This window comes from Canis lupus, chromosome 21, assembly GCF_048164855.1.
Source record: "Canis lupus baileyi chromosome 21, mCanLup2.hap1, whole genome shotgun sequence".
In the NCBI taxonomy this organism is placed as follows: Eukaryota; Metazoa; Chordata; class Mammalia; order Carnivora; family Canidae; genus Canis; species Canis lupus.
Window position 1 is genome coordinate 12,120,046 of NC_132858.1, and position 24,741 is coordinate 12,144,786.

At 53.0% G+C, this 24,741-nt stretch overlaps 1 protein-coding gene across 5 annotated transcripts in view; it reads left to right on the top strand.

Annotated features, from left to right (window-relative positions):
* PRDM11 (PR/SET domain 11) overlaps positions 1 to 24,741 on the top strand; it is a 94,421-nt gene that overhangs the window by 60,485 nt on the left and 9,195 nt on the right. For 3 of the 5 annotated variants that reach the window (XM_072790530.1, XM_072790528.1, XM_072790529.1), the window contains exons 5-7: positions 4,275 to 4,342; positions 19,211 to 19,398; positions 23,224 to 23,850. In XM_072790530.1, coding sequence (XP_072646631.1) covers positions 4,275 to 4,342; positions 19,211 to 19,398; positions 23,224 to 23,850 — 883 coding nt within the window. Of the gene's footprint in view, positions 1 to 4,274; positions 4,343 to 8,236; positions 8,659 to 11,631; positions 13,826 to 19,210; positions 19,399 to 23,223; positions 23,851 to 24,741 lie in introns of those variants that run through there. The other 2 variants (XM_072790532.1, XM_072790531.1) reach the window with 2 other exon arrangements.

The window sequence follows — 24,741 nt, forward strand, 5'->3', positions numbered from 1 at the left end:
CTTTGTGTAGTAAAAATGAGAAGGCTCCCTACCAGCTTCAAGATGCTGGTTAGCCTTGGAGAAGGGTGAAGTTGGAGGTGGAGAAGGTCTTCAGCTATATCAAGGTGTTTTCTAGAAGCAAGCGTGGTGGGGAACATGTGGCCGGAGGTAATTTTTGTTGGTTCTAGCTAATGAGTACATGATTGTCAGTCACATTATTCTTTATGATTTCTGGATGCGTGAAAAATTTCAGGACTATTAAGTTTTTAAGAGTGGGGCAAAAGGGTCGGAGGCTGTGAACCCTACCAGTGTAAAGGCTCACTGTCAGGTCCTTGTGGCTGCAGCACATGAAGGGGAAGAGGAGGTTCAAGGTGGGAAGGGAGGCAGGTGTGGGCCTTTGAAGGCTGTGACCACGAGTGCAGATTTTATTGTAAGTGCTGCTGCTGATCATTGGTGAGTGACCTGAGGTGCTTTACATTGATAAAGATGACAGTGGCTGCTCTGAGGAAAACTGGTGGAGACTCAAGAGTGCCATCAGGGGGCAGCCCGGGTGGTTCAAAGGTTTAACGCCACCTTCAGCCCAGGGCGCGATCCTGGGGTCCCACATCAGGCTCCCGGAATGGAGCCTGCTTCTCCCTCTGCCTGTGTCTCTGCCTCTCTCTCTCTTTCTGTGTGTGTCTCTCATGAATAAATAAATAAAATCTTAAAAAAAAAAAAAAGCGCCATCAGGGAGGGGAGTTAGGGTCTCCTGTAGTTGTCTGGAAGAGAGCTAACGGCTCAGACCAGCATGGAAGCAGAGGACGAAGTCGAACGAGAGGAGCAGTTTTGACATCTGATGGCAGGACTTGTTGAGAGATTGGATGGGGAGGTGTTGAGAGAGCATGGGATGAAGAATGACTTTCTTTTTGTTGTTGTTGTTGTTGTTGTTTTAAACAGGCTCTTCAGGATATAATTCATGTACCATACAGCTCACCCATGTGAAGTATACATTCACACTGGTTTTTGGTTGTAGGGATGGCTTTCTTTTTGAAACCTGAGTGGATGGTGGTTTCAGATCCTGCAATGAGGAAAGTAGGAGAGGAACAGGCTTGGGGGTGGGACCTGGGGGGAGGGTACTTTGGGGGGAGGTGAGTTTGAGGTGCTCATGAGACACCCAGGGAAGGGAAGTCTTGTGGGAAGTCAGATGTTCACACCTGGGGCTTGAGGTGAAAATTGCGAGTAATGAATAAGTTGAGAGTCTGGAGATGTGAATATCCAGAGAAAGAGAATAGGTAGAGAAGCTGTGTGGAGGGGGCAGGGGAGCTTCTAGTTCAGATGCATTGAGAGTTCATGCTTTGTTCTACCCCCCACCCTTTTCCCCCCCAATGTTACAACGAGAGTTGTAACAAAAAAAACAACTTTTTTAACTTTTTTGTAAAAAAAAAAAAGATGAGCCTTCCTCGATCCCCAAGACCAAAACTCCAAAACAAATGAAGACAATGTTCAAAATATGGCCTCTGAATATCATTGGCAAATGAATTCACTCTAAAATGAAAATTATATTCTGAAAATGAATTTAAAATAACTCTTTAGGATTCCTATCAGGAATAGGTTTAACTGTGAGTAACTGAGATTCTAAATAACAGTGGCTCAAAAAAAAAAAAAAATAACAGTGGCTCAAGCTAAATAGGACTTAAGTTTTCTATTATGAATACATTCTAGGACTGATGTGGTGGCTCTGCCTTCAGGAACCAAGTTTGACCCCAGCTCATCACTATCTCAGTGCTTGGGTAATCTTCATGTTTTAAGTTGGTTGCTAGAACTCCAGCCATTACATCTGCATTCCAGGCAGTAGCATGATGGAAAGGCTGTATCAGCTGTCTTTTGAGGAAATTTTCAAGAAATTGACACATGACACTTGCACCTACATCCATTTGGCCATAACTTAGCAAAAAAGCCAGGAAATATATTCTGTTTTTTTTTATTTTAAAGTTTGTTTATTTAGTAATCTCTTGACCCATCGTGGGGCTAGAACCCATGACTGTGAGATCAAGAGTCCCACGTTCTCCTGACTGAGCCAGCCTGGTGCCCCAAAATGTATTCTATTATTACAGGTAGCCAGGTGCCCAGTTATAATCTAGGGATTCTGTTACTATGGATGAAGGACATAGTAGATAATGAGGGATAATTAGCAGTCTTAGTCTTAGGATCCTTGAAGAAATAAAGGAAGGATAACGTGCATTAAAAAAGAACAAACAAAAAGAACAAAACAGTGGAATTTAAAATCTCTGCTCTTTGAAAGATATCATTAAGAGGATGAATAAAAAAGCCTTGGATGAGGAGAAAACATTTGTATATCATACGTCTGATGATGGGCTGGATCCAAAATATATATTTTTAAAAACTCTCAAAACTCAGTAATAAGGAAAAGACAACCAATTTTTAAAATGAGCAGAGATTCAAATCAACTCTTCACCGGAGAAGATATGCCGCTGACAAGTAACTGCCCAAGAAGATGCTCGACATCATTAGTCACCAGAGAAATAAAGTTAAAGCCACATGAGATACTGCTTCATGACTATCAAAATGGCTAAATGCAAAAGACTGTCCATACCAAGTGTTGGCAAGGATATGGACCAGCCGGTGGGTCCACAGGCTGTTGTACGGGGAATGTAAAATGTTGCAACCACTTCGGAAAACAGTTTAGCAGTTTCTTAAAAATTATACGTAATCCTACGGTGTGACCCAGCCATTCCACTACTAGGTATTTGCTTACAAGAGATATGTGTGTCTACAGAAAGACTTGTAACTGGATTCTCTTAGCGGATTTACTTGTAATAGCTAGAAACTAGACAGGACCCAAATATCCATCAATAAGTAGATAAAAAAGCAAATTGTGGCCCATGCACACCATGGAATACTGTACAAAGGAGTGAACTCTGATACTCCCATCAGTGTGGACAGATCTCAGGATAATTGTGCTGAGCGCATGACTCCTATTTCATTTATATAAAATCCTAGAAAATGCAGAGTACTCTATAGTGACAAGTAGCAGCTCACCGGTTGCCTGTGGACTGGGGATGGGAGGTATGGAAAGAGACAGGTGTGGAGCGATTCTGGGGCACAAGGAAGCTTGGGGGTGATGGATATGTTTGTTTTCTTGATTGTGGCTACAGGTGTATACAGTTGTCAAAATTTATCGGATGGCACATAATATTCCCGTTATAGGTCAATAAAGCTGCTAGGAAAGGGAAAAGAAGGAAGGTGACATTGGGAATCAGAGAGTTCGAATGAAGAAAAGATGGATATTAAGATTCTGGGAATAAGTATTCATTGCATTAAAAATGCTCATTTAAAAAGGAAGGAAAAAGAAAGGAAGAATGTTAATATGTGGATAAATTTTCGACTGGACACAGCCAAAGAGAGAGTTAGTGAATTGGAAGAGAGTTCTGAGGAATATTCCCAGAGCACTGCCCAGAAAGAGAGAGAAAACAGAGAAAGGTAGTTAAAAGACCTGGGGGATATTCTCCAAATGTGTTTAATAGAAATTCTACATGAAGAGACTGGAGAAAATGACTGAGATGCCGTACTTACAAACATCAGAGTTTTTCAGAATATTCCGGAATTGAAGAAGAGCTGGTCTTCTTCAAGTAATATGAATATTACTTAGTCTTCACCAAGTAATATGCTCGTAATGAGAATTTTAAGGAAGTCAGTCCTCCACTTTGGAACCACAGAGGGAAACTGCAGAAAATTCAAAATGAAGGGAAAGTCTTAAATCTTACCCTCACCAGCCTATCTGCAAAAGAACAACAGTAGGTTGCTGAACGGCCTATGGCAGCCTTTGGGCAATCTTCCACGGGCTGAAAGAAAATTAAACAGTCTGCCAAGAACTCCATACCCAGCTGAACTCTGATTCAAGAGTGATGAGGAAATCAGGACATTTTATAGATGAGAAGAGCCTAGGCCAGCCCTGCGGCCCTGGACCATTTCAAGGTTGGAAAGAAGAGGAACCCTCTCACCTCTGCTCGATCATCCACTTCTGGCCTTTGTTTTTCAGTCTCTGCAGGGCTACTAGCAATGCTGCTCCTCAGCCATGTTGCTGGGTCTTCCATTAGGACAGGAGAGGGGTTGGGATTCCTGGCCCTAGCTCAGTTTTCAGGCCTGTAGCAATAGGGACATGGTAGCAGGAAGGCAAGAGGAAGGGAGGTGAGGTAGCAGAGGTGCCAGGCCGCTCACCCTGGCTTGGGGAGGAGCCCAGGGACACGAGAACCTCCCTGGGGTGGCCCCTTCTAGACTCTCTCTCTGTCTTCCAGATTGTGGACAAGAATAACCGCTACAAGTCCATAGATGGGTCAGATGAGACTAAAGCCAACTGGATGAGGTGAGTCTTGCTTTCTGCTGATTTCCTGGGAGCCTTGCCCAAACTCTGGAAAGGAAGCCAAGGGAACGTGCTAGGGCCTATGGAGTCTCCAGTGGTGGAGGCCTCTAGGGGCCCCAGGACTGCTGTTTGCAGAGTTTGGGATGTGTGTAGCTCTGGGGGATCCTCTTGCTTCCCCAGCCTTCCATGAGGGGGCTCAGGAGGAGGCTTGTGGGTTACTGAGGGACCCCTAAAGTCTGCACATTCATCCCTGTGTCTGGAGTTCCCAGGGTCCCCAGCTCTGGGGGTGTCTCTCCCCTCCCAGGACTATGACCCCTCTCACAGTACAGGCTCCTGCTGTAGGGGAGCAGGACACCTCCCAATGCAGCTGCCAGCAGTTGTTTACATGGCCCCTGTGGAAAAGGAGGCTTCTGGCACAGTCTCTCGCTCAGTCTTTGATGGTACTTGCTGCCCAGGCTTGAGTGCTTTCAAGAGTGGTTTTGCTGTGGTGCAGCATTTGGGACAGAAGTTTGCACCAGAAGAATCCTTCCTGGCCAGCCAGAGAGAGCGGGAGACTGGCCCAGGGTTGCCGGGGGGTGGCTGGTCTGAGCCAGAAACGGAGGACCTGGCCCACAGCCCTCCTGTCAGTTCTGAGCTACAGGCCTGCGCAGGGGGCCGGGGCCCTACCCAGAGGGGTCAAGCTTGCACCAGTGCCTACTTGGAGCCCCTGTCTGGGCCCCAGGAGCCGTGGCTGGGGGTTTACATCTGGGTTGGGTGGGAAGGGAGGCCTTGGATGGCCGGGCCAGGGACACTGTGGATCGGGCCCTCTGTCAGGCGTTGGTGCAGTCCTATGACCCATGGCCGCTGGGGGATGCGGGAGAGGTTGTGTTTGGAGGGAGGGCGGTCAGGAACTTCCTCAGAGGGGGTTTGCTGTATTTAAACTCTGACACCTTCCAGGCCAAACAAGGAGAAGTTGGTTTGAGGTGGGGAGGCTGTGACGAGGTCTGCTGTCTCCTTCCTCTTGCTGCCCACCTGCGCTCCCACCTGAGAGCTGTGGAGGGGGTGGGGGCGAGAGGGGCTGCGGTTTACACTCTTCAGAGGGCCCTAGGGTTTGTCCTCTTATTTGTCGGAGCCGCTGTTCTCACTGCCACTTAAGAGGAGCAGAAGCAGAGGTGCCCAGGGACGGGTGGGCCCCTGCCTTGTGGTGTAGGGATAGCACTCCCTCCCTCCAGCCCCATTTCCCATCATCCTGTTGGCCAGTGCCCTGCAAAAGGGGCTCTGAGAAGGCCATGGACATGCTCCTAACTGCCTTCTTCTCCCCAAACGCTGGGTGCTGGTCATCTCGGCACCTGCAATTCCCTGCTCGTTTGCAGAGCCGACCGTGTAACTGGGCTCCCTCGATGGACTGACCCTCCCGGTCCTCCCAGGACTCACCCCTTCCACCGTGGAAGCTGGCTTTTCTGCTATGATTGTTGAATGAAGGCACGATGTGCTGTGAAGGGCCCAGATGCCAGAGGAGGGGGCCTTCGAGCTGGGCCCTCCAGAGGGCCAGGATTACATTTGAGGGCACTGTGGCCAGAGACACAGAAGTGGGGACCAGACCCCCCGGCCTGGGCTTCTGTTCCCTGTTGCTCCCGTCTGGCTCTAGGCGAGCAAAGGAGTGTCTGAGCACAGTCTGGCATCGGGGCCTTTCTGCACCGTTGCTTTGGAGGCTCTGGAAGCTTTACCGGCAGAGATGACTGTTCCATCCTTCCACCCATCTCTGATCTTGCACCTTGGGGACAAGGCTTTACCACAACCCCAAAGAAAGACATCATCTGTACTAACTGAGCAATCACCTGACACCCCAGAGATTCTGACCTGTCGGGCTGAGGATGAGCTCATGCTATGGGTATTTCTAAAGCTCTCCATAGTGATTCTGACGGCTCGTGTTAAGAACCCCTACTGTATACTGACCTTCATGCTACGGTGCTAAAACTGAGGCTCAGAGCAGGGCAAGATCTTACTCAAGATCGTGCCGTCAGGGACAGAGCCAGGACATGAACCCATCTCTGGACTCCTGGGCCAGTGTCCTTTCTGCTTGTGCACAAGGGCCCAGGCAAAAGCATGGCCTCCTGGGCTTTGTTGTGGGGTGGGTTCTGCTACTACTACCTTGCTGGGATGGGGTCTGTCCCCATCCCATTCCATCCTATCTGCCAAACCCGATCTGATGCAAGATGGCACCAGGGTAATCCCAGCTGGTGGGCCATTATTCGCTCAACCAGTAGGTTGGGGTTGGGTATGCGGCTTGTTGCCATGGGGATGTCCCACTGGTGGTAGTTGGAGGGGAAAGCTAGTGCATCCTGGCAACCTGCCTTCCCCTTTCATGTGTAGCTTCCTTTTGTAATACCTCACCCCCGTTTGCACATACCTTCACTTGTACAACTTAGGGTCTTGTGCATGATTGAATGGAGTTGGCTAGTTTTTTCAAACAATTAAGTGGTGGGTGGGGAAGAGAATGTGCATCAACGTAATGAGTGTTGACTATATGGCCTCCCTCTGCCAGGTGCTCTGCATTCATGAAATCGGTGGTCTGAAACCAGGGGCTGTTTGGCTTTGAGGCATGTTGAGTTGTCACAGGTCTGCGGGTGAATGCTACCGGTTTCTATTGGGCAGAAGCCGAGGATGCTGAGAAATACCCTACATGGCCCAGGATGCCCCTTCCCTCTCACAAAGAAGTTTCTAGCCCCAAATGCCATTCGTGGTGAGATTAAAAAGCTCCACGAATTCCTCCTGGCAGCCCTGGGAGGTGGCTCTAGAATGACCACCCTCATTGTATAGAGGGGGAGGCGGGTTTGTGCAGGACACTCAGTGTCTAGTTCCAGGTCTACCTGAGTGTGGGGCCCAGGCCCCTGTCACTGTGTTGGCCTGGTAATACAGCCCCAGCCTTCCTTCCTCCTGAGCTGTGGTGTTCTGGGGAGGTGAGAGCGGCAGGATCTTTGCGCTCCTAGCCTCTCACCGCAGTTTTGGGAGCAGAGCAGCCGGAGGAGTGACTCGGGCTCCAGGTTTCCCCTCCATACTTTGGGTTCCTCTCTTGGGTGGTTCTTGCGAAGATCTTAGGCAGGCAGCCCCTGGCTACTCTGTGCATATGGAAGCCAAGGTCACTCCTGGCCTGCATCAAAGCAGAACTTGTCTGTCAGTGGGTGCTCGTGGACCGCTCACGTTCTACCCGTGAGCCGCCAAAAGGCCACAGCAGCCCACCCCAAAAGGAGCTCCTCTGCCCAGACGGAGGGGAGCCTACACACACCCAGAGGTGGGGACCTGGGGGGCACTTGGGAGCCAGGGAAGGAGCCGAAGAGAGCCACAGGGTACAGAATGAGTTTTCTGTGACCACACCCTAATTACGGGCATCACCAGCGAGGCCACACACCAGGAAGCCCGCTGTAAATAGTCTCCCTGTTTAAATATTCTTCCTGTGAGCCATCTGTCCGGGCGATGGCCTGGTCCTCACCCCAATAAGGACCCTTTGTTCCTGTTTAGGGCTTTAAAGCTCTTTTCATCACTCTGCTTTCCCCTCCCTAGTAACAACCCCGAGGTCGGTGCAGTTGTTCCGACCCGGCCGGGGACAGGGGCCGGGAGAGGCTGAGTGACCTGCCCTGGCTCTCCCAGCGGGCCCCGGCTCAGGCAGGGCCGGACACCGAAGGCATCTAACTCGGGCCACGCTCCCACTCGCTCCGCCGCACCTCTCCTGCCCTCCTGCCCTCCGAGGAGTAGTGGAAGGGGCCGCTGGCTAGGAGGAGGGTGTAGTGGTGGTGAGCAGGCCAGGGTGCCCAGGTGCCTCCTGGCTCCCCAGCTGGGGGCCGGCAATTAGGAAGGAGGAGGACCACCCGCACTGACGGTCATTTACCCAATTGTGCTTTGTGGGATATTCAACCCAAGGAATGTGGCGCCCCTGGCCGAGCGCAAGAGGAAGCCCAAGTTCTCCAAGGAGGAGCTGGACATTCTGGTCACGGAGGTGACCCACCACGAAGCGGTTCTCTTTGGGAGGGAGACCATGCGGCTGTCCCATGCCGACAGGGACAAGATTTGGGAAGGCATAGCTCGGAAAGTCACCTCCGTCAGCCAGGTGCCCCGCTCCGTCAAGGAAATTAAGCACAGATGGGATGACATGAAACGGAGGACCAAGGACAAGCTGGCCTTCATGCAGAAGTCCCTGTCGGGCCCCGGGGCTGGGGGCCGGGCCCCCACCATCGTGCTCACTGCCCACGAGAGGGCCATCGAGTCAACACTGCTCACAGCCCGTTCTGGGCACAGCTTCCCCAGGGCCGAACTGGATGGCACCGACAGCCCCTCGACCAGCTGTGAGTACCACCTGCCTCCCCTCCCTGGGCTCTGGCTGCCTGCCCCTGGCCAACTCCTCCTCCTCCTCTCCCAGCCCCTGCCCCTGCCCCTCCGCCTCCTCCTAGGCCATCCCCCCTTCCCTCGCCTTCTCTCCTGTCCTTCTCTGGATGAGTCCAGTCTTCCCAGGCACCCTTCCCTCCTTCTCCTGCTCTGTCTTCCCCACCCCTTTCCGTTCATTCATTCTAGAATATTTCCTGAACTCTGTGCCAGGAGCTGTGCTGGGATCTGGGAAGACAGAGTTGTATATAAAACCTCCACTGGCCCTGCTCTGGGGTCCTCCCTAGACTCGTGGGAATACGCGAACTTGAAGTCATCATACAAGGACAGTCATAGCGAAGGGATGAGGGGTGAACACCAGAAGTCCTAAGAGCGGGCCGCCTTCCTGGGCGGATGACCCAGGCCACTTGTGCAGCGCCCCTCGGGCTCTGCAGGCACGAGGGCAGTGTGCGGGCTTAACGCTTCGCTCTTGCCCTGTTAAGTTCATAATAGTGTTTGAACCAGGTGCCCTGTATTCAAATTTCGCATTTGGCCCTGCCCTCTGAAGGCCAGGGGCCGAGGAACTGGCTCTCCACGGGGGCAGGGGAGGGCTCCCAGGAGTGAGAGGCGCAGGGTGAGTAAGAGTTAACCAGGCCTCGGCATGGGGCGCGGGGAGGGGAGCGGGGAGCCTCCAGGCTGAGAACTGCATGTACAGAGGCCCCGCATCAGGAAGGCGCTTGGCACGTTCCAGGACAGAGAGGAGCCAGGGAAGCCCAGCGTAGCAGGCGAGGGGGAGGGGGGCCGGGGAGGAAGCCAGCCAAGTCTTCAGGGCCCAGGCCATGGGGGGGGGGGTGAAGGGGGAGAAGAGGGGATCGGTCCTTTCTCTCTCTCTTCCTAACATCTTTACATCTGTGTTCTTTGCTGAGCTTCCGCGCCGTGCAGCCCCCTCCCACTCTGCCCTCTGCCCCTTTCTTCCCCGCTAGGGCCCTCTCTCAGTTCTGCCTGTCTCACCAGGTCTGCTCCCTGTCCGGACTGCCCCCACGTCCCCCTCCGCCTCTCTTCTGCCTCCTTCTCCTGGGCTTCCTGTGTCCCAGGATGGACTTGGATGCTGGGGGCCTGACTGCGGAATCTCCTGGCCCAGCGGGCTATAGTTGGGGCTGTGGTTCCAGCTGGGGCCCACCTGAAGCAGGGAGCAGTCAAGGCCCTTCTGTGCTGGGGCTGCACCCCCTTCGGTTGCTCCTGCACACACACACACCTTTCACACTCAGCCCACGGTCCCAACGGGAGTCTGGCCTCTGAGAGATGGAGTAGGGCAGGAGGACTCCAGGGAAGTCAGCGACTGGCCAGCCTGGGGAAGGTGGTTCAGAAAGCCCCTGCTTCCCTTCCGAGGCCCCTGGCCCTGGCCGTTGGGATAGGGATTGTGCTAATTTCCTGTTTGGCTGGGGCTCCTGACAGGTGGCCATTCTGAGTCAGTTCTTGGGGACTCAGAAAGGAGCAGAGACCATCCAGTCTGACTTCCTTGCTATGGAGACAAGGCTGCTGAGCCCCAGAAGCAGAGGTGGCCCTGAGCTAGATCTGGAACCAGGGCTCAAGCCCATGTGTGCCAACTCTGGTCGGCCAGCTCCCTGTGAAGCAGTGTTTTGTTAAGTTTCAGGGTGATTCCACCCAGCTCTGAGAAAAAGAAGGGGGCCTAGAACACAGGGAAGTCCATTCCCTGAATCCTGCCCTGCTCTCTCCTCCATCTCCCTAAGACAGAAGGTAATGAGGTTACCAAATGTGACCTGGGCTGGGCAGGGGGCCCAGGACCCCTCCACTGCAGGCTGGGCCAGCCCCCCTTTCCCAGCCAGTCGACCAGCTGTTATAGCACGAGGCCAGGGGCTCTGTGGAAGGGGGCCCTGAAAGGGAAGGAGCACCATCTCCTCCCCCCGTCCTACTCCTTCCAGCCCTGCCACGCCAGAATGGGTGTCCTGGGATCCCCAGGGGGTGGGGTGGGGGAGGCAGCTGTCCCACCAAGTGCGGTTATGAGTGACTGGGCTCTTCCTGTGCGGGCCCAAGGGAGGCCCTGGGACCCTGGGGAGGCATGCTTGTGGCTGGGGGCAAGATGAGTCTGTCCTCTGTCTCTTCCTGGGGGGGTGGGGCGGAGGATGGTTCTGAATTTAGCCCCTCTGGTACAGGCAGGGAACCTGTATATATTTTTTTTTCCGGCCATGGGAATCAGCTCATAGCCTTGCTCACAAGAGAGCCAAGGCCCAAGGGCACAGGGGCTAGGCCCCTCCCTGGGACTGGCAGTCAGTGTGAGGGTGAGAGCGATGTGTCTACCGGGGGTGGGGGGGCACCTGGGGGTCGGGGGGCCATCAGGGCTGGCTGCAGAGGCGGCTCTCCTGCCCTGCACCCCCGGGCCTGGCCACTCCTGCACCATCCCCGCCCCGCCCCCCCCCCCCCCCCCCCCCCGTGGCGTAAAGCTGCAGATTCCTGCAAGGCCACAAGGTGGCCCCCGCGAGTCAGAGTCCGCCTCAGGGAGGCTGGACCACAGAGCAACTTGGGGCAGGTGCGACTCTAGGCTTTGCCAACCAAGCTCCTTCCTGTCCGGTCTTCTGTTTAGTGCCCTGGATAGCCCTGCTTGGTGGGCAAGGGGCGGGTAGGTGGACAGCGCAGGCATCATCTTTGCAGAAAAACTGAGTCACAGTGAGATGAAGGGAGAGACCGGGTGGACCTGCCAACACTGGGCCTGGTCTCCAATCCCCTGTCCCCAGGCTCCCCCACAAGAGTGGTGCTGTCCCTGCAGGAGGAAGGGGGCCCGGGCAGTGCTGCACCCATAGTCCTCCCCAGGGGCGCCTGGCCCGCGAGCCTCGGGGATGTGGGGAGCAGGTGTTTCTCTGCGGGCAGGCCTGAGCCCAGGGCTGCACCCTTTCTCTCCGTGGTAACCATTTGCCCTTTTTTATTTCTTGTCCTTCAAGATGACGAAGACGAGGAGGCACCCGGGCCCTCGAGGCAGCCTCTGCGGGTGCCCCTTCAGCGGTCAGCGGAGGAAGAGGCCCACCTGGCCAGGCCTACCTTGGTCCGCTCCTCCTCCTCCTCAGACCAGTCCGAGATGGTGGGCCCCAAGCCAGAGGCCCTACCCCGGTCGTCGGCCCAGGCCCAGGCCGCCTGCAGGACCCCTCGGCCACACCCCAGCCCGCCCGGCCCAGGCCTTGACTGGCAGCTCCTCCATGCCCACGTCCAGCAGACTGAAGCGTTCCAGCAGTTTTGCCAGGAGCTGGTGACCGTGCACCGGGACATGGCCAACAGCATGCACGCCATCGGCCAGACCATGGCCGAGCTGACCAGCCGCGTCGGCCAGATGTGCCAGACGCTGACAGAGATCCGAGACGGGGTTCAGGCATCTCAGCGGGGGCCAGGCGGGGTTGCCCCCGTGGGCTCGACCCCTCAAGCCGAGGCGCCCCCAGCTGAGCCCCCGCAGGCTCCCCCGGCACCAGCCCCTGCACGGACTACCAGGTCTCGGAAGAGAAAGCACAATTTCTAACGCAGCCAGTCCACAGCAGGAGGAAGAGAAGTGGAGAACGGGTGCCTGGCCTCGAGATGGGAGCCAGTCTCTCATGTCCAGGACCAATGACCCTTGTAGGATCTTGGGGAGACCGCCATCTGCTCCCCAGGTGCAGGTCGGCGGCCCTGGGCTCCAACAGAGTGTGTGCATTGAGCCCCACTCCCTCATCTTTGGCAGGTGCTGAAGATGCGGGAAAGCTGCCTGCTTGATGCTTGCTGGCCCTGGAGCGGCGGCCTCCTCTCGGTCGGCACCCACGGCGGCGGGCCTTGTGGGGAAGAGGGGAGCAAGAGCGGGGAGCATCTGAATGGAAGCCTGCTTGCCAACCTCAGGGCTGCCACAGCCGCCTCCCATGCCCTGGTTCTGCTGCTTCCGAAGCGGGTGAAGCTTGAGGATGGGCAGGGGGAGCTCAGTCCTTCCAGGAGGGGCCCGTCCTCCCCTTCCCTAGGGCTCCGAGCACGGCGGGTGGTGCCCCTGCCTTGGCCTTCCGCTTGCCCTTGCGGTGCGTGTGCTCAGCTGCTGTGCTTGCCTCTCGTGGAATGGGGAGAAGAATGGGATGGCGTCGGAGGAAGGAGAAGATTGCCCTGGCGTTCTTAGAGCACCTTATGCTTTCCCTGCATTTGCAGATGTGTGATCTCAGTGGGTTCTCAGGACAGCTGGAGAGGCAGCCCAGCCGGGTATTACTGTCACCACCATCACCTGCATTTCATAGATGACAGATGACACAACAGTTAGTCGCAGGGTGGGGGTGGGGGGGCAGGACCGGAAGCCGGGTCTGTGGATTTGTCCAGCTCCCCTGTCAGAGGCCAGATCTGGAGTTGGGAGGGGTGTTGGCTCCTGGCCTCAGCCCGTGGGAGGCAATAGCAGCGTGTAGGAGGTGAGTCCCCCACCCTGCCCTGGCTCTAAGGCTGACAGCCAGGGCGCTGGGGAGAGCCAGGACCACAGCCTCGGCACCCACGAGGTGATGACTCCTCCTCTGGCTTCTGGAAGAACCCAGCAGGGCTCCTGTCCCATCCAAGTTCCAGCATGCCTTGCCTCCGCTTGCTTGGGCTGCATATGCATTAGCTACACACATCTCTAGCTTCAAGTTTCATTTTGGAGTGTGCAGAGGCAGCCAGGTTCCTGGAGGCAGGGAGGGAGGCGGGGTGGCAGTGGCCAGCTTCGCTCTGACCCAGGTATAGCTCAGCTCTGTGTCCTCTTTGCTCCCTGGCCTGAGGCTGACCCCAGCAGAAGCTGTCCTCCCCCAGCCCTCCTGTCTCCCACGTCTGCCCCCCCTAGAGCCGTGGTGGGGGCTGGGAGGACAGCTCTACCCAGTGCCCTGCTGTGGCTGTTCCAGGAGTGCTGCTTCTAAACCCAGACCACGCTTTGTCCCATGTAGAGAGCATGGGGGACAACTGCAATGTCCCGGTGTCCTCAGCTCCATCTCCCCACTCTGTGGTTCTTTGGGGGTTCCTGCTACCCCAAAGCAAACACCCCCCCATCCGACAGCCCAGTGGCTTGACTATTGCCTGGCATTCCCCTGCCCTCCAATGCTGGAATCAAAGATTGCCTTCCCAAGTATTTTTGTTAAGATGGCAATAAAAAGAAATTGATCTCACACTTGGAATGCACCCAGTCTCCAGGATCTTTCTTTGGTGTATATTCTCTTTCTTCGCTTCCTGTGAAAACCTCAAGGCCCCCAGAGCAGGGGTTAGATGACTGAGGGAAAGCATGCCGGCCAGAGGGGCTCCAGTGCCCCTGGCATTTCCCGATTCCGAAAGTGCTCGGATGCCCTGTATATTGGGCACCGTGCTGGCTAGCCCGGCGAGGGAGAGAACCGAACCGATGAGCTGAGTGAGGCGAAGCAACCACATAGGAAACCGTTCAGCCGTTTTTAAAGTCTCTGCACAGCAAAAACAGGATGTTGCTAAGTGAGTTTTACCTTTTATTCCCTAAAAGAAGTTAGGGGTCCTGGAAAAAAAATCCCCATTTCCGGCGGGAGACCCCAGAAGGGTCAGGGGCTATCCGTTTGGCACTGTGTTTCAGGGACCACTATGAGGCATGAACTGTTTTTTGGGTGCCTCCCCACTGATCCTGGGATCTGTCACAGGCAAGACCCTGCCCACCTAGATCTGAGGCTTTCAGAGTAACCACAGCGGTTCCTCTGGGTCCCTTTGGGAGTCTTCTGAGAAGAGAAGGGGTCTCCCAACCTGGGCGTTGCCCTGGCTTACTCCCAGTCACACAGAGAGGTCCTCCCAAGCAGGAAGTCCCCAAGATCTAGCGCCTCTGGAACGTTCCAGCTCGCCTTTGACCTCTCGGAATCCAGGTCATCCTCTTCTGTTCCTGGCCAAAAATCACGGCCATGGAAATCAAACTTGTCTGATTTCTGCAACAGGCAAAGAGACTGAAACTGGGCCCAGAATCTTCTCCAGCAAGGTCTAGGTGCCGTGCAGTAACTGGCTGGCCCCCCGCTCTGGTCCTGGGGAGGGAAGGGATCAAGTGGAAGCAAAGGGGGCAGAGAGATGAAGAGCCTGTGAACTTCAGATGAAATTTTTTTAGTTTCTTTTCCTTGGCTTCCGTGGGGCTTGCGGGTTTAGCACGTCAAAACAGGAAGGCGAAACTGGGGCCGTTGGTTGGAAGTGAACGCAGAGCCAATTTCAGCGTAAGGGGAGTCCCACCCAAGGGTCCAAGGCCTCTTGAAAGGCTGAGTGGGTGATGTTCGGTCAGAGGCCGGGTGACCATCTGGTGGGTGGATGGATGCATGAACCGAAGACCTGCCCACCTCAGAGACCTAAACTCATGAAAAAACCAAGCCCAGCCTCTTCTCGGCCACTCTTTCCCATTTCTGGCTCTGTGACGGGTGCAGTTTCCTTTCCATCAGAGACATACCCGCTGAGTGGGAACGTCTGAGGCTGACCTCTGTCTGCCCCGACTCCAACAGAATGGATGCCCTGTGGATTATTTTCTCTCTTCGGTTAGAACTGATAGTCATTTCCTGACCCAGCTAGAAAATAGGGTGCGTTTGATAAGGCACAGTGGGTGAGGTGTCAGAAGTGTTGTCTCAGTGCTCATCTGCCCGGTACCCAAAGTCCGCAAGGAGTTCAAAATAAAAACAACCCATTAGCATCGTGAAACGTCCAGTCCAGAACACCCCCCATCACCACCACGGCCATCCACCCCCTTGATAGCTTCAAAGGTTGCCAACTCTGTGGGTCTGATTTGAAAAGCAATCAGATGAGCTCTAGCATTTATAGAGTGGCCTGCGCTAGCCATTTTCTACCTTCTTCTGACATACTCGGTTCCTGTTTTCCAAAGAAGTGGTGACCTGGAAACTCAACAGATAGAGAGATGTTCACTCCCTAGAAGCCTTGTCTCCCAGGGAGGGCGCTTGCTCGTCTGCAGCCATGGAGTAGGACAGGAGTTGCTCTTCCTAAAGAGAATATCCTAGACAGGATTCTGGGAGTGGATCAAACCATGGGGTGTTCCTGCAAAATACTTAAAAGAGGAGATCTCTTTTGAGGTAATGTGTGTTGGGGCTTAGCTGGCTCCATTAAACCTCTTGACCGGACGGGTTGTTACGATTTGCTGAGAGTTGCCATAAATGTCATTTTTCAAGTGCCAAGTTTCGAAACAACCAAATACAACCAGATGCTGAGCAAATTTTGATCTGTCTTAGAGGATTGTGATCAATGCAAAGATTTGGAGTTCTCTTCCTAAACCTTGATTCTTATTGGGCAGGAAACCACCAGGAGGTAGAAAGGGAAATTGACCTGAATCCGTCTAAACCTTCGGATGTAGTCTAGAAGTTGCTCTTTTGAAGAAATCCCTGATAGTTACGTGTGCCTCATCTCTTTTGCTGCTAAAGTTGAATGCCTGAGGAAGTAAGTCTAGCTTTTAGAGCTCAATGATTGCTTAAACACAAGAAAAAAAAAAGAGAGAGAGAGAGAGAGAGAAGAGTGTCTCTTTCCTTGTGCTCTGTGCTCCAAGTGATTCTTTTGAGAGAAGGTGATTGAATAGTTTGCCGTCCGAATCTGGGAGTAGGAAAGTTTGGATTTACCCCAGTTCTGTGCTAACCACAGGGTGATTAATTTTGGATGTCAGATCCCAGGCTTTCACTAAATTGGGGGCTGAAAAATATTTTGCACATTCAGGAGGACTCTCAGATCCGGAGAAATGCAGACCCCTGTGCTGGAGAGTTGTGACTTGGAAATTGTGTTTCGGAACGACTTCACTAGGCCAGGGGTCCTCTTTTCCTACCCCCGAGTTCTTTGTTAACGGCGTCACTGGGTGTCATGGATATCACAGTAGCGTCTCCAGCTCAGGGCGACCAATGCTCATGTGCTTGTCAGCAGGACAAGCACAGATGCATTGAGGCTAAGTTCAGAGACCCAAGCAAGTTCTGGGGAGCTAAGCACCACCCATCCTTGCAAGTGTGACCGCCACAGGGTGGAGCTCATGGTTGCTCCTCCCAAAGGGGGTGGGGACTCTTGACCCACTTGGCCTTATCCCCACCACCCCAGGGTCTGTGCTGCAGCTGTTGACAGCTGTAGTGGTCCCGGGACTCTAGTGATCCCCCTTGGAAGGTCATGGCCTCCTCCAGGGCCAAGTAGAACAGAGTCACAGGGGACTGTGCCCAACCACAAGGGGCAGGATGTGCTCAAGCTTGCAGTGCCTGAGGCTCGGTGAATGTAGATTCACAATGCGGCTGGCCGCCAGGACCTGCCACCAATACTGGTATTGGCGTTCGGGTGTGTCTTTTTTTTAGGGGGTGGCAGTGGGGTGGGGGGAGGTAACTGTAGTAATTGCTATAAGGAAAATTGGAAAATGCAGAAAAAGATGATAAAGTAGATCCATCCACCTGTAACGATAATCAGTGGTAAGACATGGGTGTATTTTCTTCGAGTAGCTTACTGAGGCTTGTTTTTAAAGCACGATTGGAACCGTAGGGTAAATAGTGTCCAGCCCTACTGTTCTCACTCTGCATTCTATCAGGACCATTTTCCCCATGTCATGAAAGATCCTTTGAAAACGTTTTTCTATAAATGAGTAACACTCCATCGTATGAATATACCACAGTTTACTAAACCATCGCTCCAATATTAGACGTTTCGATGTTTTTGTTTTTGCACAATGATACAGGCGGGGTGGTGGTGTGCAGAGTTTGTCTACTTGGTCTGCATCTTACAGTCCTTTTTGAAATTTTGCAAAACTTGTGACAAAACACACATAAATTTACCATTTTAGCGACTTTTTTTTTTTTTTTTTAAGGGTACAGTTTGGTCGCATTAAGTTCATTCGCATTGGGCAACCATCACCACCATCCATCTCCGGAGCTCTTTTTATCTTCCCCAACTGCAGCAAGATACCCATTAACAGCTAACTCCCCATTCCCCTGGCCCCATCCAGGCCCCGGGCCACCACCATTCTACTTTCTGTCTCTATGAATTTAACTACTCATATAAGTACCTCGTATAAATGGAACCTTACGGTATTTGTCCTTTTGTGACTGGCTTATTTCACTTCGTGTGTGTCTTCAAGGTTGATTCACGGTATCGCATGTATCAGAATTTGCTTCCTTTTCAAAGCCGAGTGATACGCAATGTATGTGTGTTCCACGTTCTGTTTATCCATTTACCCATTAGTGGACACTCAGGGTGCCTCCACTCCTAACTGTTGTGACTCCTGCTGCTCTGAACGTGGCTGTACGAATACTTGTTCGAGTCCATATCGCCCCTTTGTTTCCCAAAGGGCCGTGCCAGTTTATTCTCTACCATTAGGATGGGAGATGCTTTTCTAGCCAATATGGATATTATCACTAAAAAAGAAGAGAGAGAGAAATCCGTGCCAATGAGACAATGTGCATCCTTGTGTTTCTTCTTAGTGATGCTGAATACTTTTCATTTGTTCATTACCCACTTGGATTTTTTTTTTCTGTGAATTATTGTTTACCCTGGACTGCTCCAAAGACGATTTTTTGGGTTAAGCCAGTCAGACAGACTTTGGTTTCTTCCCTGGTTTTTGAGACAAAGCATAGCATAAGGAAATAAGTTTATTTTTGACTGCAAGTTACCTAGAGGCTCGCATAGCACAGATCTTTAAAACTCCAAATAATTTCCCCTGGTCCTTATGTTCTACATGCCTCTGTATCTCTGTAGGTGTTACGCCATCTCGTCTTTTGGAGGTGGCAGGTTGGATGTTGGAAATGTCATTTCAGGGAGAGTTGGGTAAGGGAGAGATCCTGAGGGTTTGGCGGAACTTTAAAGGTTATCTGGGCATTGTTGAGCTGAGTTCTAGTGAAAACATAGACCTCAAAGCTCCACCTCCCATTTATTAGCTGTGTGACCTTGGGCAAGTCACTTACTTCTCAAGTCTTAGTTTCCTAACCTTAAAATAACTTAGATTAACAAGTGGCTGCTAACCTCTTCCAGGTTCTTCCTTTTCTTGGTTCTTCCAGAAACCAGGGCTAGACGCAAGCCCCACCTTATTTACCTTTATCTTCTGTCTGCATTGGACACCCACTTTTTAAAGATACTGATCTTTAGCATTTATTAATTGACTTTTTGGGCATCCTTGTCACATGGGTTATTTCTGCTGGGCTTTGTGAAATACTGGAAAGAGCCCAAGAACCCCACACTTAGCACCATCAGAGGCCTTCGGGTGTCTGGGAACCCCTGCACTTAAAAGTTAGTGAGGAATAAATGACACGATCTTTCAAGTTTTCGGTTTGTATCTGGTGTTGAATTTTATATTTACCAGAGCCTGGGAGGTAGGCAGGGCAGCATGTCTAGTCTCAGAAAACAGATACTTAGAGGCTCGGAGATTTGCTCAAAGTCACACAAAACGGCGATGTTGAGCCCAGGGACTGGTCTCGGACAGACAACTGTCCTTACACTTTGACACGTGCCACCTGCTGGTGGTCCTCTGACCTCCAACCCCTGCCCAGCACCATGCCTGGCCCCAGCAGGCACTCGCTGATGAGTGGCCCGTGCGTTCTTACCTGTCCCCCTCGCCCCCAGGTACGTGGTCATCTCCCGGGAGGAGAGGGAGCAGAACCTTCTGGCGTTCCAGCACAGCGAGCGCATCTACTTCCGAGCGTGTCGGGACATCCGGCCCGGGGAGCGGCTCCGGGTCTGGTACAGCGAGGACTACATGAAGCGCCTGCACAGCATGTCCCAGGAGACCATCCACCATAATCTGGCCAGAGGTGAGTGCCCAGCCTCCCCCGAGGTGAGGGCCACACCTGCCACCGAACACAGGGGAGGCCGGAAATGCTTCTCTGGGAGCTTCCTAAGAGGAAGCCGTCCTAAGAGGACGGATGGGAAATGCAGCATACCAGCCATGGGGAGACCCAGAGGGACTTGGGTGGAGACAGGTGGTCTAGGTGTGAGCAGCAGCTCTGGGCAGGGCAGCAGGCACTCCCATGTGTTCTCCTCCCTCAGAAACCCTGTTACAGACATTTTAGAGTATTGAGAGAGATGAGGCCCCAAAGGCAAGCGCATAAATTTAATCAAAATTGATCCTCTTTCCCCAAGTCAAACTGATGGAAAGATGCTATGACGTCCCACTGTCCCAGCTGTAGCTAACACTACGTCATATGTGCAGAACAATGCCCACCTTGACCACTGCAGGCCCTCAACTGTAAGTTTCTAATTCTAATGGTCCCATGTGGACTATGATCCCCAGCTCACAAATGTAGAAATGGGACATCAGATATGTCCAATGACTCCCCCAGGGTCACATGGCTAGGAAGGGCAGCGCTGGGCTTCTCATCCATGTCTGTCTCAGCCCAGGATCTGACCTATAAGCTGTAGTGTTACATGACCTCCCTGACGAAACTAGTTTCTTGTCATTAGTAAGTCTTAATGACATGCTGTGAACAAACAAGCTCTATTAGAAGGAGGAGGCTGGAGGGAGGTGGGAAGGTGACCTTAGGGGTGGATAGTGCCCAGGAGATGAGATGTTCATCCAGGCTCCATTTAAATGAATCTTTGGAAAGTGGCTTAAAATATTCCCCAGGCCCTAGCCCTTTGCCTCCCTACCCCATCCTCAGCCGGGCCAAGGCAAACTGGCGAGTCTGGCTCCTTCTTTCAGGGGGCCCTTCCTTGCACTAAAAAAATACATATTCAAATACCCAGAGTCCATGTGGTTCCAGGAACCAGGGCTAGACCCAAGCCCCACCATATCACATTCTGGACCAACCTACTTGTTGGAAATATATCTTCATGTGGAGTATGAGTGGAGAAGATGAACAGGGGTGGGGTGGCCCATTGCAAGTAAGCTATTTTAAAAAACAAAACAGAATGAAGCAGATTATGGACATTGAATGCACAGCTGCTGCCTGACTTGGTAAAAGGTATCTGTGATCGGATGGGCAGTGAGGAGACCCAGTAGACATACTCATCTCTTGTCTTCTTCGGATCTGGGGTTCTGATTTCACTCGGGAAGGCATGTTTCTATGATGAGATTGCCACGGTTTCCATTTGACCTCTGAAGATGCCTTCTGTAAATGTGTCTGATACATAGTAGGTGCTCAATTATTCTTTGCCGAGCGGATAAAAGAAGAATGAAAACAGCCAAGAAGTCTCTAAAAGAATCCTACCACCAGAAGAAAAGAAACCCGAGAGAAGTCATATCTGAGGACCCAGGTTCCATCCCTTGGCCGTAATCTTCTTGAATTCTTCTGGATTTGTAATGTCCTTCCCCTCACCCCCAGGGTCTTCTCCAAAGCACCTGAAGCCGCAGTAATCCTCAGAGAGCCCAGAGACCCAAGGGGAATGCTCAGAGAAGGGAGTGAGCTTTCAGGAGTGGTTCAAAGGAGGCGTGGCAGAGAGCTTTGAAATGAAATCCACGAAGACCTGTGAAGATGCAGGAGGAAGGAGGGTCTGTTCCTGGCAAGGCTGAGCAGTAGGAAACTGAAAGGCACCGTGGGGCGGGGCCAGAGCAGTGGTGAGGCTTGGTCCTAAAGCTCTTGGGAGCAGTGGTGAGCTCTGTGGCCTTTAGATGTGTAGCTGTCTCTAGCCTGTAGCTTTGGCAGATTCTGAATAGTTAGTGGAGGCTCAGATCGGTGTGCCAGCCCTGCTCTGGAAAGGGGATCCCTTCACTCACTCACTGAAGTTCTTGCGCGGAAGGAGGTTTCTTTGTAATTGGAGGCTGGAGCCCTGAGAAGGGCCAGAGCATGAATTATTAGTCCTTCATAAGTAGGGCTATTACTCAGAGCCCGGAACTGCTTCCTGAAGACAGTGTAAATTATGCCTGGGTGGTGTTCTTGTAAGAACAGGGTGCATCTAATACGTGTATTCAAAAAATTTATGTTATTTGATCTACATTGAGTCACTGATTCAATGGTGTTTTCCCCATTTTTTTACGGAGGCTTTGAAATCAATTTAATGATACTTTAAAGGTCTTTATCGGCCCTTAGATTTTTCTGGAAGCCTTGAGTCCAAAGAGGTCTCCCACTCATCCTAGGGAATCTGAATGACCTTGTCTTTTGAGCAGAGAGGCCTGAGGACTCCCTGGGAATGTGTAGCCTTGACCTCCCGACATCCTCAGCTCTTTGCTGCCTGATTGGTCCGGGAGCAGTGAAAGGGTGGCCCTCGATGTTTAGAGATTCTGAATGGGCAAGTGTCATATCTGATCTGTAATACAAACACGTTGCATTTTTTACAAGCGTTCATCTCCATCCTTTCTGCCCCTCAGCCATTATAGAAATGTAGGCTGTGAGAGCCACCTGACTTTCAGGGGCCTTGAACATGAGATTGCTCCTCAAAACAGTCATGTGAGGACAGAAGAGGGGTGTCCTGAATAGGTTACCCCCTTTTGTGCCGTTACCTGTAGGAAACCCGGATTCATACAGGGCCCAGGGCCCAGCACCCCTCATCAGCTGCAAGAAGCCAGGGCTCCGTCACAGCCTGGAACATCTGGATCGCTCCCCGAGATCCGTTGGCCTTCACTCAGAGGTTTTTAGCTAACGCAGCTTTCGGAAGCCTAGTTGCAAAGTGTATTTGGGCCAAGTCACTGCCCAGAGTCATCTTGCAGGGCCCTGCCCTGACCTAGGAAGCCTCTGAGATTTCCTGGCCCACAGGCTGCTGTCAGGACCTTCTGAGGGTCCCCCTTTAGCATCAGCATCCCCAGGGAGCACACTTCTGTCCCAGTTGATGAAACCATGTCCGCCGTTTTAAAGCATCAGGCTAAAATTACTGTTGGGAGGTCACCAATGTTTTTGAAGTCAGTCATTTGATGGAAAGAGATAGAAAAGGGGAGGTCCTTTGAATGATCAGGTAAGGAAACACGGCTGTATTTCAAGAACGCGTTGGGTCAGTATAGTCACGCACTGCTTTTTATCTTGTTGGGGGCTCCCTTCTCTGCCCCCCGGGAGCCCTCAGCCCCCCGAGGGGCCCCATCTTCCCTTTCCCTCCTGCCTTAGTTGTCAGGGAGGACCACAGACATTCAGGTCACTTCCTCTCATGGGCACCTCTTCATCTGATGTCCTGGAGAGTTAGGATGGTTGTCATGGGTTGGACTTTGCCCTGCCGTCTGGAGAGCAGTCAGGGAGCAGGAAGGAGCAGACCTGGTGTGTCCTGTGTACCTTTTACCAAGTCGAAGCAGCCATCATCCAATTGCCAGGACTGGACGAGAAGCCTGGAGGGTGGGGATCCATATGCACCGAGCTCTGAGGTGTGTTTCCATCTGCCCAGTTGGACCGGTGGGGTGTCACCTTCTAGGCTGACCGCACTTCCACTTGCCCTCCCCTCCAGCATTCCCTCCACCTATGAATGTGCAGCTCATATACATCAGGCTCCCCTGAAATGGTCTTTTTAGAGAATTCTTCCCACTTTTTTCGGGTCCCACTCTAGACCCCGGGATCCACCAAGTGACTCGCCTCTGCCTTTCGGTCATGCTTGCCCCACAAGACCAGCCCCCAGAGGGATGTGTCAAGTGGCTTCCTAATAGGAGGCCCACTCTGTTTCCTTTTGGTTTCTCCACTTTGGGGCTCTTCCCCCCTTCCTCACAGCCTGGTTTTGCTTCCTAGGAGAGAAGAGGTTGCAGAGGGAGAAGTCTGAGCAGGCTCTGGATAACCCAGAAGACCTGAGGGGTCCCATTCAGCTCCCCGTGTTGAGACAGGGCAAAAGCCCGTACAAGCGTGGCTTTGACGAGGGGGATGCGCACCCCCAGGCCAAGAAGAAGAAGATCGACCTCATTTTCAAGGATGTGCTGGAAGCATCACTGGAATCCGCCAAGGTGGAAGCGCACCAGCTGGCTCTGAGCACCTCGCTGGTCATCAGGAAAGTCCCCAAGTACCAGGACGATGCATACAGTCGGTGTGCCATGACCATGTCGCACGGCGTGCAGAATGTCAGCCGGACCCAGGGGGAAGGGGACTGGAAGATCCCCCAGGGGGCTTCCAAGGAGCCAGGCCCGTTGGAGGATGAAGAAGAAGAGCCTTCATCCTTCAAGGCCGACAGTCCCGCCGAGGCCTCTCTTGCCTCCGACCCTCACGAGCTTCCCACCACCTCCTTTTGCCCTAACTGTATTCGCCTAAAGAAGAAGGTCCGGGAACTCCAGGCCGAACTAGACATGCTTAAGTCTGGGAAGCTTCCTGAACCCCCGGTATTACCAGCACAGGTACTAGAGCTGCCGGAGTTCTCCGACCCTGCAGGTAAGTTGGCGTGGATGAGATTGTGGTCGGAGGGAAGAGCAGCCGGTGGGCAGTGTGAGGGTGGCCTGGCGCCCTCTGCGGGAGCCACCCTCGGGGGAGGGGGTGGCCTAAGGCGTGTCATGCTGCGGCGGGCTCCGGTCGCAGCCCACGCCCGCAGGTGCCTGCCTCTGACGGGCTGCTCCGCGGCGCCCATGGGATACTTCGTGTCTCGCCCTTGTATCCTCCTTGTCAATAAAGGAAGTTCCACTGCAGGAGGGGTGTGTGCTGTGTTCTTGACCCGTTGCCTTTCTCTGCCGATCCTGGTGGTGTCTTAACCCTACACTCAAAACTTCTAACCCCAATCTTTGTCTCCCCAGCCCCAAGCAGGGCATCTCGTGGGGGAAGAGCTCCCAGCCTTCCCGAACTCAATCCTGGAACACAGCCTCGTGCTTCTCTTCCCGAATTACGTCCTGCCACACATGGTCCTGGCTCCCCGGCCTGGGATTTTAGAAGGACTGGGATACAGGATGTATGGCCGCACGCCGTGGCCCCTTTCTGTTGGCTGCCTGGATCTTTTAGAAGCGGTCGACAACCAGGAAGGTTTTTTTCAGTACACAGCTGCAGCTGAATCCCAGTATTTACATAGCATTTCCTATTTTAACCACATCCCTGAGCTCAGAATGAGGTGTTTCAGATATTCAAAGCATGCGTCTTAACTAAACTGCATTCTGATCCTGAAATAAGCCGAAGCTATGGCAGGCTGCCTTTGTTCGAGGGCAGGACGCCTCCCCGGACCATGTTAGCACTGAGATAAATGAGCCCCATGTCCTGGCTGTGTGACTTGGGAATGCTGGGTGTGCCACCTTCACTCGGGCAGATCTGCTCTGGTGGCCGTGGCCGTGGCCCAGCTGC